The sequence below is a fragment of the Pieris brassicae genome, chromosome 11 (genome assembly GCF_905147105.1).
Source record: "Pieris brassicae chromosome 11, ilPieBrab1.1, whole genome shotgun sequence".
Classification (NCBI taxonomy): Eukaryota; Metazoa; Arthropoda; class Insecta; order Lepidoptera; family Pieridae; genus Pieris; species Pieris brassicae.
The window spans coordinates 6,219,469-6,237,014 of NC_059675.1; the positions used below are offsets into that span (position 1 = coordinate 6,219,469).

Here is a 17,546-nt window from a genome sequence, read left to right on the forward strand (position 1 = left end):
CACACCCAAAACAATAGAAAGCAACTTAAGCTAGATAACTTGAAAGATAACGAGAGAAACACAATAACTAAAATTAAAATTTACGCTCCTAGCGTTACTGTGGTGTGTTGTGTTGGTTTAAAAAAAACTGGTAGATTTTAAATATATAGAAAGTTATATGGATAAAGATCCATAATTCTGAAAAATAAAATGTAACTAAGAGCTTAATGACTAAAATAAATAGCATGAAATATTAGAAACTATTAATTGCCTCTTACACATTTTAAAGGAAGGATTCGATCCATATTTATGTATAAATAAATAAAATATTCAAAATTTCACATCACATAATAAAGTAACAATTTAGATTTAAAACCTGATATTAATCTAATTTTTGTATGTATTTTCCCCGCTATCTGAAGCGGGGAAAATGATAACCTCGGACATTTCTTTCTCGCTTACAATTGAAGTTTAAGCGGGAGCTGGGAGTGTAAAAAATAAACAGCTTGGTTTGATGTAAAACACTCAAACAATTCTTTAGTCTATACCTAAGAGTAATAGACACAAGATGTCTGACGGATATTCATCTATGATAGAGCTACACATTTAAAACAAAAAAATGTATTTTCTCTTGGGGTCTAGCCATATTACTACCGAAATGTATTCTATACACACTACAGCTTTTATGTAAGTATTGTCGAAAACGTTTCGTTCGCATCCAAGAGACATGTTACTACACTACAGTACCGGGCTGTTCGTAGCACTCTAATCCGTCATATTGTTCCATGATTAAATTTATTCACTAATGTTACATTTATAAACCTAATAAAATTTTTTTATTTAAAATTTAAAATAATAAGCTGAAAAATGGACAAAAAGTCTCTGTTTATGTTTACCCATAAATTTAATTTCAGTTTAAGTTACCTAGGGGTCTAGCCATTTGGATACCGAAAAGTATTCTACATACAAGACAAATTTAATTCATAAAACCTAATGTTAGATGTTGTGATGATCTCATTAAATTGTAGTTGTAGTTGTCGTAATTGTTACCTTACAAAGTACGGTATATATACCTGCATGCATTTGATACATAACAGAAAAAGCCCTCCAGTTACTATAAAAAGATACATCCTGGGCCATTAAACAGCATGGATTGTTTTCTTAACGCAAACATTGGAAATGATAATAGTTATTGTAAAGATATAATTCTTCTCAAAATCTACATCTTATCTTCTCATAATAAAGTTTGTTTATAATAAATATCTCATTGACATTCGAACTGCCGAACTTATTAAGATTAAATGTGGAAGAACCTAGTTTGAGTTACTGTTTTCTGTTCTTTAGGTAATGTTACTTAACCAACCAATAAATTATTCAGGTAGGTACAAAATATAACACTTAAATTTATTAAAAGGTTAGACTTTAATACGACTTCTCCATTAGTGGTTTCTGTTAATACTTGTAGTTGTTATCTTCTCTTTTTCTGAAAAGAAAATATTTATTTTGTTAGTACTTTGATCAAATAGAAAACTGATAAACTCGTGTAAGATCGTTCCAAGGTTTATTCAGTAGGTAACTTTAATATTAAAACTCTTTAGTTTATTCTAAATTTAAAAATAAACTTAATTTGTCACTTTGCTGCTTATTATCAATTAAAGTTTTTAATTACCAAACAATGTCGGTTCTACTAACATGAATTCAAACTTCTCATTATAATATACTTCTCTATATTAACTTAGTAATAAATAATTAAAGAAAATGTCTTACTATTACTTAGTATTGTTCACTAGATTTTATATTTCCTAAGTTCATGATGCATAAATCCACTTGATTTGATAAATTTAAATCAAATGTATATCAGCTTCTAATATATTTATAACTTCTAATTATGTTCATAAGTGTCAGCTTTCACATCTGAAATATACATAACGTATTTTCAAATTAAAGAATGATTTCATTAACTTAGATGCAATATAAATATCAATCAGATTCAGAAAACTATAGCTTAAAGTAATAAATATTTAGCTGTATTAATTTTTTGATATTCTTGATATTTTCACATTGATTCATTGAAAAACTAAAACTCTTAACCTGAAAATATGAACTGTAGTTTACATAATTATAAACGAGAACGTTTAAAAAAAGCTAATTACATATATTTAAAACTAAAACATCACAAAAAAACTTTTCGTTAAAACGGTTAAAATTGACACACGAAAGTTGTACTGACTTTGCAATAAGTCAGTACAACTTTCGTGTGTCTTTTGAGATCACGCAAAAATATGGCGGATAAATCCCGATTTTTCTACGCTGCGGAAACATTAATTGGCCGTTGACTATCGAAAAACGTGAGAATTAATGTGTGTCTTTTTGTAGCACTGTCATGGCATCGCTTATTGTATCCCGACTCACGCCTTTTGGGCCTAGGTTACCGACAGTCAACAGGAGTTGTCATTTTCACACAAATTTAGTTTTCGACTTACTACAAACAGTACTGTTAAGCCATCTTGTCTAAGCCCCCTTCTTATGTAGCGTTCTTAAACTAAACTCGTTACTAATAATTTATTAGGGTCTGTGGTTCGTTGTCAGACGCACGATGCACCACAGATAATTAAGTTTTACACTCTTTAGTCGGACGTCGTGCTGGCTTTAGGCTTCTTGAAAATTATAATTGCAATTGCATATTGCAATTGTTGCACGGTTTAGAGCGTTTTACTAATAACGCATTTTTCATTGAATACCATAATCCTAAAGCCCCAAATCTCTATTTTTACCACATTACTCTTTTAACTAAGTATGGCGGATAGTGATGACGAATATGATCGGAAAAGACGCGATAAATTTCGTGGCGAAAGAGGAGCCGCCGAAGGCAGTAGCTATCGCAGCAGCGACAGAAGAGAAGAACGCAGTCGTGGCCGTGAAGAATGGTCTGAGAGGTACATTCTCAATTTTGTCTAAGCTCCTCTAACGTTCTATTTCCATGCTAAAATAATTTATTCCAGATCCCAGTCCCAATCCTTTGACCCTTCCAAGACTACTAACCAGCATTCTAAAGCTGTTAAAAGAACATCGGTGGTTGTAAGGTACAGCATGTTATAAATGTCATCTGTCCTCTTATCTTATAATCCTCAAACATGTCCTTATTTTAGGTCTCGAGGAGGTAGATCGGGCCCTGACTATAGAGACTATAGAGGAGGAGGCAGCGCCAGTAGAGGGTATTCTCCTGTGAGAGGTGAAGGCCCACCCAATAAGAGATTAAGACCAGATTGGCCTATCGACGATAGAAGATATGGTGGGATGCCTCATGATTCATATGGCTCTTATGGTTGGGCTCATGATCATTTTGGTCCACACCCAGCACACCAAGGATATGGACAACCCATGCCTCCTGTTCCTGCTAGGTTAATTTTATTACATATTTTTTCTTATCACTAAAACCCAATAAAATCATTTGTAAAAATTACTAGACTAAATTAACTTATTGCATCAGGTTTAATTTATTGATTTAACTTGACATTGATTACACTATACAATAAGTAATTAATAATGTTTTAATATGTACAGCAATTATGATATTAGGGATGCTGTATTACCAACGGGTCCAACTGACGGTCCAAGCACCATGATGTCTTTCAAGGCATTCCTCGCAGCACAAGATGATTCAATAACCGTTGATGATGCTATTACAAAGTATAATGAATACAAGCTAGACTTTCGAAGACAGCAACTTAATGAGTTCTTTGTTGCTCATAAGGATGAGGAGTGGTAAGTATTTTCAGCAACATCAATTATATACTTAATTTTAAGAAATATTAAACAAAAGAATATGTCAGTGGCTGTAGACCAACAAAGGACTGTAAACATCAGACTAAGCTTTATTTTGATTTACAATTCATTCCAATTTACTGTCTAAAATATTATTATAGGTTTTTCATGTATATGCCTATAAAAGGTTCCATGCAATAATGTTAACTTATCCTTAAGATTTATTCAATTCCAACAGTCTGTTATGCATGGAACCTTTTAAATATGCAATTGTTAATTTTAACTTTTTTCCCTACAGTCTACAGCGCATGTGGAATTACTGGACGTCGTTAAGAAAATATTCCAACTATATTAAATTAAAATGTGTGTAGCTAGTTAATATCGCGTTGACCTGTAGCGCGCAATGCTACAGGTTCCGTTATTGTTAGGGGTAGGGAAATGATTCCACACGTGTGGAACAGGTGAGATTGAGATTTTTAACTTTTCATATTAGTTTTCACTATTCACAGGTTAAAGGAAGTAGGTATTCACTTGTAACATCGTAACATAACAGCATTGTATCAATGTTGGTAATTTTGTTCGATGTTTTGATCCTGCACTATTGTTAATTTTTTTTTGTCTAATAGGTTCAAGATTAAATACCATCCTGAGGAGTCTGTTAAGCGTAAAGAGGAACAATTGGCTGCACTTAAGGTTGGTTTCTACGCTTTTAGTATCTTTTGTTTATCTGTGTCATGAAAAGTCCAAAACTCTTCTTCACTGCATATACTGTTAATAGTATAAAAAAATCTTTAATTTTATTTTTAAATTTTTAATTAAATGGTTTGTTATGTTTATAGAATCGTCTGAATGTGTTTCTGGAGTTATTAGAGCAAGGTGAACTTGACAAAGTGTCTGTGGACGTTGACAAGTCAGATAAACTGATAAGACTGCTTGACACTGTTGTAATAAAATTAGAAGGAGGAACAGAAGAAGATTTGAAAATATTAGATGAGCCAGCTCCATCTGAAAATGCTAACAATGAAAAACAAGGTAGGACTAAAATTTATATCAAAATCTCTTGTGATTTTATTTTATCCATGCTAAAAACATGGTGGTATGCATGATGACCCTCAAAGTAAGTCATATTAAATATGGTATTGTTAAATGTACCTAAAAATATGAATAAAAAGACCACATTACAATTTATTAATATTCATTTCATTTCTGAAAACATATTTTCCTTATTTCAGACAACAGAACGGAACCAGAACCTGAGAAAGCAGTTGTAATAGATGTTGATGCTGTCAAGGTGAAGGATGAAAAAGAAGACAAAGAGGAGACTGAAAAGGTTCCTATTTATTTTATTTTTAAAATATATATCTTTAATTAGTTCATAACCATAAGTACCTGGGGCTTACATTAGATGATCGAATGTCCTGGAAAATGCACATTAACTCTGTCTGTGATAGGCTAAGAGCGATACTTGCCAAATTCACTTTAATAAAAAATAAAATACCTCTTAAAACTCTGCTACTATTATACAAAGCACTAGCCGAATCCATTATAACATATGGACTTACAAGCTATGGGAGAACATGCAAAACTTATCTAAATCAAATATTTGCAATACAAATACGTATTTTAAAAACAATTGCTCCCATAAAATTAAAATCACAATAAAAAGCGGACTACAGAAAGCTATTTGCATTTTTCAAAATTAAGAACACTTATACAATAAATAAATGAGGCTAATGCCCTTGCAATACCAGGGTATGCATATAAAATAAAATTGATTATCCAACTTTTTTTAAACTAATAAATGAATAATAGTAAATATAGGTAGATTTAAAGGAAATAAATAATTTATTGCAAAATATTTGCTTAGTTATGAACACTTATACTAAGTAAGAAGCAAATTTTTTAAGTTCTGCATTTAAAGACAAGCTGTCCAACACAAATCCTATTAAAAGGAATTAAAACTAACGTGTTACATTTACGAATAAAATATTAAAGAATCCAAAGATAGGCTAGTTTAGAAAGAGTTACTTTCAGGATAAGAAATCAGACCCTGAATCCCCTAAGCCAACTGCGCCTCTGACTATGGAGATTGATCCTCATTTGAAGCAATTGCAGGAGCAGGCGAAATTATTCTCGCGTTACAATACTCCACCAGGGACTGAGCCAGACCAAGAAGTGCCTGAAAAGGAACCACGTAAGTGTTCTAACTTTAATCAACATTTCAATTTGTAAATGGAAATACAGTGGTCTCTCGATAACTCGAACCTCGTTAGGTCGAAATCCTCGGTAAGTTGAAAATTTTCCATTCCCTTTCGCCGTACCCTAAATACGCGGTCTTTAGACTTTGTAACTCGAACAAAATGTTTTTTCTATATATAATATATATATATATATATATATATATATATATATAATTTCTATATATTTATATATACCCTTTAACGCGAATTTCAAACTGGATTCTCCGTAAGTCGTAGTAAGTAAAATATAATGACGTCACTTGGAATGCCACGAAATAATAGCAATAAAATTTTTCGTTTTTATCTTTCATAAAACTTTCTAATTAACGATCTCTGAACGATATGATTATAAAAAATCTGCAAATAGTTTAGATTAAGAGAAGATAACGGATATTCTACAGTTTACCTCATTAATATGCAATTATTTTTAATATGTAAAAAATATATACTACAAAACTTATGATCAATTTTTATTCAAATTTGACTCTATTAATCGTAAATACATTTAGATTTCAGCAGTTAAATCATGTGTATTTCGAAGTTGTTTTACTTTTTTGCATTTCGCATGACATTCGAATTATACAGATTCCACTGTATTTAGAAATTTGACTAAGTGTATCATACTATTAAATCCTTACTCAACTAACTTGCGAATCATACAAAACCTCTAAGTAAGGAAAGCAGCCAAGACATATCTGGAAAAAACTTTTTAACCAACTTTAAAAAAAGGGAAAGTCAGTTAGTTGAAATCGTGCAATACATATATTTAGTGGATGCTTAAGTTGATATTTTACTGATAAAATCTGATTTATTTCTGTAGCACCTCCTGGCTCATCATCAAGCTCGTCATCTTCAGGTTCTTCATCGTCAAGCTCCGAAGATGAAGGGGAGTCTACTCGTCGCAAATCCAAATCGAAATCTAAGTCTAAAAGCCCAGTAAAATCGCCCAAAGCAAAAAGTAGGTCCAAGTCTCCAGTTGAAAAGATAGAAACTGACTCTCGCAAGGATAAAGACGATGATAAATCTGAAGAAGCCAATGATGTAGGACCTGAAAAGAAAGAAGTACGAGCTTTGCACAAAACAACGTCAATATTCTTGAGAAACTTGGCGCCAACCATCACCAAAGCGGAGGTTGAAGCTGTGAGTATTCTATCTTCTAAATCACATACGTTTCGATTTTTTTAAATTATCTATATTATATTAGAATATAATTTTATTACACAATAATAATATTATCATTGTAATTTGTCTCGAAAACGATGCATTTTCCGTTCATCCATTCAGAAGTTTTAGTACATATTAACTAAAAAAAGCAAATCTTTAATTAAACAACAATATTATCAGAGTATTAGTATTATCCATATTTTGGTTTGTATCCTAAATTCCTAATCTAAAATAAATATAGTAGTAGTAAAAAAAATCATAACACGATGTGCATAACTCACTTCTCAAAATTTCTAGCTAAGTGAATACTACTTTGAGAAATGAAGTTTCTTTGAACGCAATATGTCAAAACGCCTTTATATGAAATTTCAAACTTTAAGGGAAGTAATTGTAATTCGAAACATTTTATTACAATTTATTATTTTTAACCAAAAATATTAACACTTAGTAGTTTGAAAAATTGATGAGGGTGCAAGACGAAACGTTGCGTTATGATAGTCAATTTACCTTTTTTACGATCACAGCATCATAATATTTTTTTATTGATCCTATTTCTATGAGATTATACGGTCTTTTTTTCACATAAATTGTACTATTTAGTGCTATATACACCCACCGAGCGCTGTTCAAGTTTACTAATACGTTAACTAATCGATTCTATGTATTAAAAATTATACTTAGTTTGTTCAGAAACGTGAGGTAATTTATAATGTATTGGCGTAAGCCATAAGTCTCGTTTCTGACTCTTAACCGTAGTGTCTTATATCTTAATACGTTGTATTCCAGATGTGTAAACGTTACGGCGGATTTCTGCGTGTGGCACTAGCTGACCCGTTGCCCGAGCGGCGTTGGTTCCGTCGTGGGTGGGTCACTTTCCGACGCGAGGTCAACATTAAAGACATTTGTTGGAACCTCAACAATATAAGGGTAACAAATTTTTTATTTAAACTTTGATACATGTAAGAATTTTGTCTGGTTAGATTACTTGTGTCGATATATTATATGTATTATACAATTTGTGTAGGGTTTTCAAAGTATTGAGAATGCCATTAGAAACAATACAATCAATTTCAATTCCCTGTTAAATAAAACGCTTCCAGTTGGATTCCATTTTATATTGGCTTACATGTGATATCACTATCGTTAAATTATACAAACCATATCAATGACATGGTCTAATCTCCATTCAGTAGTTTTTGAATTTATATTATAATCTTATTTAATAAAATATTTAATTACGTATGTCATAACTGCTCTTTACGTTAAGTGTTCAATGACGGAATTTGGCGACTTTGTCAGGCTTACTAATAGGTATGCTATTACTTATAATTTTTAAAGGCAATATTGTTTCATATTATCTCTATATATTCTTACTGCTACAGTCATAAAGGTGTTTGAATCTTAAAATAAATAAATAAATGTAGAATGTTGTGATTAATTTTATATTATTAATATTTATTTTATATATGAATGAAGCGTTATTATTATCTATCTTTAAATAAATATATATTTCTACCCCATTTTTTAGATCTAGTGATTAATAATTTCAAACTATATTTTTAGTTGCGTGAATGTGAATTGGGCGCAATAGTCAACCGGGATTTGCAACGTCGCATCCGGCCCGTGAGCGGTGTGACAATAGAACGTGTAGTAATGCGTGCAGACGCACGACTCGCAGCGAGGCTAGCGCATCTGTTGGACACACGGACTTCGTTATGGGGGAATGAGTCCATTGAAGAGAATAACTCTGGTGAACAAGTAAGTTCTATTTCACACTTTAAAAATTATGAATGTTAACCATAAAAAAAATACTGTTATATAGTGATACTGTTTGAGAATAAAAAACAATATTGTATGGAAATATAGTTGAGTGTAATTTTTAACCCACTTCTAAAAAAGACACCTAAGGTCGTTATTAGGAATTAGAAACCATTCAGAACTACCTTACCTATACCTTATTGAGTTAATACAAAAATGAACGAATTGAACATTCTTATATTGCCATAAATCGAAATGTAACAAAATTAAATTTCAGAGCATAAACTTCAATTCCAACAATCCAGTCTTGCACAAGATAACAGAGCATTTGATTGAAGAAGCATCAACCGAGGAAGAGGAGTTGTTGGGTCTAGAAGCGACAACTGAGGCAAATGGGCAGGAGGTGGACCCAGAATTGATGCGCGTTCTTGACCGGCTAGTTTTATATCTACGTATCGTGCACTCGGTGGATTATTATAACCACTGTGAATACCCATACGAGGATGAAATGCCTAACCGCTGTGGGATAATGCATGCGAGGTCTGGACCACCTATTAATAAGGTAATAATTAAAGGCCATAGAAAAATTATTATACTCAAGTGATTTAGGTAATGAGCAGTGTGACCCTAAGGTAGTGCGATCGACTTCTCTTTCTATTTGCGCAATTAACACTTGCTCTACTACTCCACGCAGAAGTAGTAGAGCACTTGGACTAGGCACCTCGCTGTAATGACGTCATAGTGATGCAGAACTGCATAAAAAAATCAAGTAATCTTTAAGGCCCTTGGAGATTCTTGACCCCGCCCATAAAACGCACTGTAACGTGTTATGTATCGAATAATAAAACGTTCCGTGACCACCCCAATTGACTCTTTTGAGCTTACCATTGGGTGGTGGAAAGTCGAGAATAATATTAACAATAACGCGTAATGCAATCCCCGCCCCGCATCGTAACGTTTTACAAGAGGACCCCCCTCCCCCAATTTATACTAGGTTACCCCCCAAGTTACATAATACTTGAACGCTCCCTAAGGGGGTTGAATGTAGGTATATTTTTTGGTAACAGTTCTATATACATAGGTTAATAAAATAAATACAATAACAACGTACAAATAAGTAGGCGGTGGGGTGCGGTGGGAGGGGAAGCACATTCCACGCAGGTGCCAAGTTGATTTCTGCGTGTAGTACTTGTCTATTAAAGTAACTTAAAACAGATGCTGTAATCTGCGGCCGAAAAAAATATTTATTCACTAATATTATGCATTACAATGATTTGGGAACCCTTTTAAGTAAAAAATTCCTGTGTCAGGGTTCCCAGCTCTTCCATAACAAACTTAATTATAAATTCCTTTAAATATAATCTAACCTTTGATTTTAGTTTTTATTTATTCAACTGTTTTCAACACGCCTGAGTGCGTGAGCGAGTATGTAGGTGCATGTAGTGAATGAGTGAGTTGGTGAGTAAATGAATGAAGTATGTGACTACTATATTAGGTCTCAGTAGCATCTCCAACACTGCGTAAGATGTGTTCATAAGCCAGTCCTCTAATCGTAGTAGCGGGTAGATATTAAGCCGCCTATTTAATTTATTATACATATAGTCTGCTTGCATATTGCGTCTGCCGAAGTCAGTCCTTACAGACCGACGACAACATCCGTCTTAATTCGTATTATCATACGGAAGCGCTGTATATGCTTTTAAAATTACACTTAGGACATACAGCATCCTAACAGAAAGTAATTGGCTGAGATGATAAAGCTCCTCTGATGGGAATTGCCTGAATAGAATTACAATATATCAGATAGTAGTTAATTATCATATTATATTCTTACATTAGTTTCTGACACTTCACACTTCATTATTCTTTTGTTTCCTTGAATACAAATCACATTTAAGCCATTGTGTATTAATGAGATAACCTTTTATGTCCTACAGCCAACGCAGCAAGAAATTCAAGACTACATTAAGACGTTCGAGAGTAAAATGTCCGCTTTCTTGCAAGATGTCAAACCTTTACCTGATGATGAGTTGCAAAAACTTGGAATTAAGGTAATATCCTGAATATATACTTAAACTAAGCATTCTGGGGCCACTGGTATATAGAGACATTATTGACTGAAAATGTATGTAATAATCTTAATAGAATAAAGTGTCTCTTTTATGGTTTAAAGGCTATAAATAGTTGCAATTATTTTTTACATAAATAATAAATGTTGATGTTTTGTTGTATTATCACACAATAAAGTTAAATGTATCTGATATATAAAATCGGAAATCCGAAACGGCTTGACCGATTCCTATTAAATTTGTCTGAGAATCGGCTACTATCTTTCAAACCCCTAAGTGATAAAGGGTGTCCACCCAAAAAAATATTTTATTATACAACATACAAATAAACATTTTCACGCCTATACTATCAACCTCTATATTTTATATGTTAATTAGAAAATTATGATTTGAACTCTGAGGTTTATATAGAGAAATATCCACAGAAAAACCTAAAAAGTTTACATTCCGGATAACTGAACAGTCTCTGGGGTAGCATAGCAAAATTTTTCACGTTCGTATGTACTAAAAAGGTAGGCTTAGTAAAATCACTATTAGAAACGAAGTTCGCGGTAACTAGTAGCTATGTATAAATTGTATTTATAGAGATTTCTGAAGCAATATTTTATTAGCGTCTTGGTTAAGTGTTTTTTTGTAATTTCTGAGTGTTTATTTAATTGATAAATGACCATATGGATGGAGATATGTGTAAAGTTTTGATTATTTCAGGATTCTGAGGCTGAAGTCGAGAAGTTTATTCAAGCGAATACTCAAGAGTTGGCCGTGGATAAATGGTTGTGCCCTCTTAGTGGGAAGAAATTCAAGGGCCCGGATTTCATTAGAAAACACATATTCAACAAGCACGGAGAGAAGGTAAAAATAGTCATTTATGTCACCATTCATATTCCTAAGAGCAATTGATGACGTTATAAAGCGTCTAGTAATGTGCCGTCATGAAATAAATATGAGCGGTGCAATGGTCATGCTATAAAAATTACATTCAGGGAGTAATAAAATATGTTTTAATTGTAAAAATAATCTTCTATGATATCTTTTTTGATGTATTTACGTAACCTGGCTACAATTCTATTGGTAAAAACTTTTCACTTCATATCATGCCAGTGATCGAGTTCGTTCTTTATTAATTGAATTTATAGGTGGATGAAGTCCGTCGTGAAGTATCGTACTTCAACGCGTACGTGCGTGACGTCCGCCGTCCGCAGCAGCCGGAGCCGGCGAACCGTCCCTCGCACCACGCCCCGCCACATCCTTCGCACCACGCCCCTCCACCCGCGCCGTAAGTTTATACATTTTTTTTAAGTCACGAATGGTGGGTTAGAAAACGCTCCGGTTTTTATAAGAACAATGACGGTAGCCCTTAGGTGGAAAAGAGAGTAAGTGCTGGAAGTGAAAACATTCCCGTGCCTCCCACGTAAAGCTGTCTATACTGCAGCTCTTAACTGCTCCTTAACTTTAGGTAAGACTGCGCATTAGGTCAGAATAATTTAACCACATTGTTATCTCTTAGTTACGGCGGTGGGGGAGCGGCAGCTCGTGGCTGGGGCTGGGGCGGGTGGGCGCCACCCGCGCCTTACGCGCCCAGGCCCCCACGTTTCTCGAGACCCAGGTAACGTATACGTATATTGTATTATTGGTATCGGCACGTTGGTAACATTTTCATGTAGACGCTTAGGTTCGCGCGTGTACGCGGCGGTACTAAGGGCGGATACGACCTTACTTTTGTAAGCCATAATACTAGAAATAATGATTACTTATTTATTTAACAGTAGTCTAGTAATAAAATCTTTCATCTGTCAAAATTTTTGTAGAACAAGCTTTACTAAAACGCCTACAAATAAATTTATTATGCTATACGTTACATATTATATCCCTTCTTTAAAATATAAAATATCAAAACTATTTTTCAAGATACAATATTTTCTCACTAAATGGTAATGGTATGGAAAAATAAATAAAACGTAACATTTCCAAATTTAAGGAAGTTTCCGTTTTAGGCCGTTAGAATTTCATTTGTTCAATTGTCACACCTATTTTGAATGGTTTACATGTCGTTCATCTGCGAACACTTTACCACAATCGGAAGTGGCTTCTCTATTTTTTTATTGAAATTAATCTAAAAAACAACACATTAAAAAGTTATTATGCGGTAAAGTTCAAATTCGTCGAATCTGCCCTTAGTAAAAAAAAATGCTCTGCGTATCTTGATAACCTACGGGCACTATACAATTACCTTATATAAGTGTTTCCCAAAGTTTTTTGTGTCATGGCCCACCTCAGCCTTTTTAAAATTCCTATGTCCCTATGTAACATATTATTTTTAACATAAAAAAAATGTTCACTTAGAAACAGATTTTAGGAAGGAATTAAGGTTTACGAAAAGAAAATATATTTTAAGTTGTTCGATTAGCCCCCTTAACAATCAAATTACCCCCTGTGGGGCGTGGGAAACACGGCCTTAGATGGTCGTTTTTATCGACCAATTATATATTATAACTTGTATATATCGTATGTATATGTTACTTATATATTAAAGTCTTCTATATGTTATTATATATTAAGGAAATATACGTTTTGTTATGAAGTGGAGGTCTCGCTATTCGTTATAGTTCAATCAATTTGTTTAAATTAATGTGCAGGTTTCTTACTGTGAGATATTTATTATTGTTTTCAAATATAAATATATTATAATATATTCCTAACAAAGGCCTGAGAAATGCTATGATTCATTTATTTATATGTACAATTCGTATGCGTAATAGCACTGAATAATGTAACAGCCTGACCTTAGCATTTACAAATGTATTGTTTCGTATTTATTATTTTTTATTTATTACCCTTGCTTTAATATTTAATACAAACAATATATAACAATAACCGTGTGAACAATTTGAGAATCATAAACATTCATAAAGATTACAAAGATAATCTACTGATTTTATGAAAAAATATGGCGGTGCATTTTTAAATATAGCATAACAATATAATTCCATTTGAAAATTATATTATAGTTAAAAGCACTGCGAATGTCGATAAAGACAGACATGTAGCCATAGCGTTTTGTTTCGTGTATTTAAAATCTTCTATGAACATCCCCTTAAGCAGGATCCAAAAATACCTATATGTGTATCTGTATAGTTTTTTTAATATATTTATTTTATTGTTATCCATATGTCATGGATATTAAAAGTTTATACAAGTATGCAGTGGCTACGTTAGAAAATTAACTGTAAACTTTTTGCTCTTATTGAATTGAGAACTTAGTTCACATGGTGATTGTTAAACGTGTATAGGTCGTAGCAGGATTGACAGAATTGATCTTTTGGGACATGACACCTATATTTTGGACATCTTAATCTTTTTAGCATGTTTAATTTGCATAATATGTATAAACCAAGTTTGTGAGTTGCAACGATAAATTACAGGGAAAATGTGGATCGTTCCCGGCCTATTATTGCATACAACGATCTTGACTTCCCGGACAGTGGTGACATATTCTGAAAAACTAAAAATATATAGTAATTATACATTACAATGTTATGTGAACATCATCATTCTACAATTTTATTTAAATAAATTTTTTGACTCTTATATTGTGAATAATATTGATATGTATATTTGTCACATCTCTATGTAAATGTATATTAACTTTACAATAAAGTGTCCGAAATATTCTCATTTTTATTTAAACCTCGCATCTCTCCTTAGTCGACCGGGAAGCTAAGATTAACGCTGCCAAAAAGTTGTTGTCCCATAGTGGTACATTTCGAATGACAAGTAGAGCCTTAAATATAATGTTTTCTAATGTCATATGCTTAGTGCAGCAAGCTTGGTTTGTAGAGTATGAATAAATGAATGAAATCGACCCATTAATACTCTTCGTTCTGCTCTTAAAATGCCGTACACCGTATCAACAGTCAGTTTGTTATCAATATATTTAGACCTTATAAAGTACAAAACTGTTGATTTTCTGTCTTTTGAGGTGCAAAGCGAACAAGAGCGTTTTACAATGCTCATAGGTAATTCATTTTTAAAGGGGTGGCGGCGTCGACCTTCGTCCGGTAATACACTACAGAGATTTGGACGCCCCAAGAGAACCCGATGAGTTCATATAATTCGGACGAGCAGCTTTGGAGTTGTTAAGTAATTTTAACGTAGTTAGAATGTTCAAATGTATATAGAATTAGCCTATGAAACGTTTGCTTGTCATAAAAAATGATTTGACATCTTGGTATTTTATTTATCCTCCGCGAGCGCTTGGCAACAATTCTCAAATTATTATTTAAGTCAAACCGGTATATTCACGATCTTAGATTGCACTACTTGTTTAATAATATAAAACAACTTCTAAATTAAGTGGTTTTTAAGGATTTACCTTTAAATCTGGGCCATAAGTCACTCTTATCTTATCGGTCTACATTTAAACTTAATATAAGGTCCGTACCATCGCAGGGCCAAACTTTAGAAATTTAAATCTTAAATGGCTTTTAGTTGCGTTTGGTTACAAAGTGTCTTGCCGCTATAGGCAACACTTAAGTTTTTACACAGTATAATGTCGTTTTCGTCGAATTTGCAGAGACGTCACAGGTGTCTTTTTCGGTCTTTATAATCATTGTAAATGCGTAAACTTGAAAATTAAAATTTTTAGAAAACCACCACAAAAGTTATTATACTCATTTATGTGAATACCAATGTATGCTAGTTGTCTTTATAAGATAATCAACTTATGATGGCAGAGGTAAATTATTTTACTATTATTCCAGTCCTTTCTATTGTTCATACAAACGTCATTAATCCTTGAATAGTTCGACGAACTGACAAGGTGTCGGGGAAAATCCGATTTTGTATAATGTAAATTGTTAAACGATAGAATGGTAAAGTCATTTTTTGAATATAATCCCAACCTTTAGGGTGGCCTTGGCGATTTCATTAAAATGTATCCGGATTTGCAGTAAGTATTATTGATATTTTGACCTCTGAATAACATAAGTTATGTTCCGCTTACACGTAATCATAGTTATTACCCATGAGTAAGTACTGACACTTGGAAGGTACTATTATCATATATTGTAAGTTATTGCCGTACTAAGATGTAACAAGAAGTAATAGTGGGTATTTCTGTACCATTTAAGTATACAATATACAAATATAGTATGGAATGTGAAGACATGTGTTAGTCCCGGATGTAAGCATCTTTTATAATGTAATAACAGGGTTGTCATTTATTATTTTCATGTCTCGATCATTATAAAAAGCAGAATAAAGTGAGTAGCTAAGCGTTACGTTTATCCGTTTCCATGGCTAGAAGTAACTTAATATGGTTAATTATTGGAAATGGTAAGATCTTTAGATTATGATTATTTTTGTGCTTATAATAAATAACTCGAGTAGGTTTATTAAAACTTAAAATTCTTGCGTTTCAAAACTAAGTCCATACTCGGCTATTTTCTGAACCAACTCTAGATTTAAAAAAGGCTGCAGAGTTGGGAGCTGGAAGGGTTTATTCAGCACTCACATTCACAAGGCTATCGTGTTTTAATTACAAAAATTAATTATGTATACAACCACATTATCATTTACAAGTTGTGTGGTTTCACGACATGCCTTACGTTTACGTTATGAAGATGTTTGACGAAAATTCTTCGAATAAGTACGTAATTATTATATTTGCAGGATTTCGTATCTATATGTGTATACGTATTTTTATTAAACACAGGTAAAAGTATTGTTAGTTTCAAGGCTGGACAAGTTAAAGGTTTGCGCTGTATAATTTTTAAAAATAAGGGGATTTATATGCATCTCTAAACTTTCATTCCTCGATGATAAGACAATTCGTATATACTGATTTATCAAATAGTTTCAATCATCTTAGTCCTATTAATGTTGTATTTGCAATATTTGTTTGATGTCACTTCTCAGTCAATGCTGATAATTTTTATGTTATTTTATATCAGTAAAAAACATCACTTTGATGCAAAAAAAACTGCAAACGCTGCACACTCCGCAGGCGTAATTGACTCCCAGACAGCCAAGAGTTTAACCATTAAGTCGCTCTTCGATCTTCATAGACTTTGATAACTTTTTTTTATTTTCCGCCATAGGGTTTCGTATGGCAGGAAACACCATCCTGTTGAAAAATGAAGGAATCTTGATGCTTAAGTGACGGAATAGAGGGAAATAAATTATTTTCCAAAAGGTTTTGATACCTTGCAGCATTGATAGAACCATCCACAAACTGCATACCACCAATACCTTGTGCAGACATGCAGCCCCGTATCATAAGAGACGCCGGAAACTTCACTGTGCTACTACTACTACGCCACTGATCGGAAGTCCAATTTAAATTGGAATGCAAATAAATATATGAATATGAAATGATCACGAGCAAACTTCAATCTCTTTTTCTTTTGTATAGCAGTCAACAGTGGTTTCTCCTTAGCGGTGTAAAATCCGTAACCCATTCTTGTTAGGACTCTTTTGCAAGTCAAGCATCAACTGAGACGTCTTTGTGAACCATGTCCTACCATTGCAACGTGAGTTCACAAGCACGAGCACGACGATTATTTTTGATAAT

General features: G+C 33.0%; 1 protein-coding gene and 1 long non-coding RNA gene across 8 annotated transcripts; one reads left to right on the forward strand and one right to left on the reverse strand.

The window, feature by feature from the left end:
* Positions 1–19: 19 nt before the first annotated feature.
* On the reverse strand, positions 20–2,476 carry LOC123716064. Of its 2 annotated transcripts, none has more exons than XR_006754511.1 (3): positions 2,133–2,476; positions 1,747–1,893; positions 20–1,462 (listed from the first exon to the last, which is right to left on the reverse strand). It is a non-coding gene; the product is annotated as an uncharacterized LOC123716064 (long non-coding RNA). The 2 variants fall into 2 exon arrangements; XR_006754510.1 differs by having other exon boundaries at positions 2,071–2,476.
* Positions 2,477–2,581: 105 nt separating this feature from the next.
* Positions 2,582–15,198, forward strand: LOC123716063 (serrate RNA effector molecule homolog). Of its 6 annotated transcripts, none has more exons than XM_045671580.1 (16): positions 2,582–2,915; positions 3,129–3,380; positions 3,544–3,744; positions 4,371–4,437; positions 4,584–4,776; positions 4,977–5,074; positions 5,851–5,938; positions 6,805–7,124; positions 7,935–8,075; positions 8,712–8,906; positions 9,184–9,468; positions 10,844–10,957; positions 11,684–11,827; positions 12,112–12,251; positions 12,483–12,581; positions 15,009–15,198. In XM_045671580.1, the coding sequence occupies exons 1-16, from the start codon at positions 2,776–2,778 to the stop codon at positions 15,085–15,087; spliced, it is 2,556 nt and encodes an 851-aa protein (XP_045527536.1). In that variant the 5' UTR covers positions 2,582–2,775; the 3' UTR covers positions 15,088–15,198. The 6 variants fall into 6 exon arrangements, with proteins under 6 accessions (XP_045527536.1, XP_045527537.1, XP_045527532.1 ...); XM_045671581.1 differs by having other exon boundaries at positions 5,860–5,938; XM_045671576.1 differs by having other exon boundaries at positions 2,583–2,915; positions 5,779–5,938.
* Positions 15,199–17,546: the final 2,348 nt, after the last annotated feature.

Excerpts from the sequence above, each read along its gene's own strand:
- LOC123716063 (XM_045671576.1), top strand. The coding sequence starts at position 2,776 with ATGGCGGATAGTGATGACGAATATGATCGGAAAAGACGCGATAAATTT. Across the intron at positions 11,828-12,111 it reads TCAACAAGCACGGAGAGAAG|GTGGATGAAGTCCGTCGTGA; the intron begins GTAAAAATAGTC and ends TTGAATTTATAG. Across the intron at positions 12,582-15,008 it reads CCACGTTTCTCGAGACCCAG|GGGTGGCGGCGTCGACCTTC; the intron begins GTAACGTATACG and ends TCATTTTTAAAG.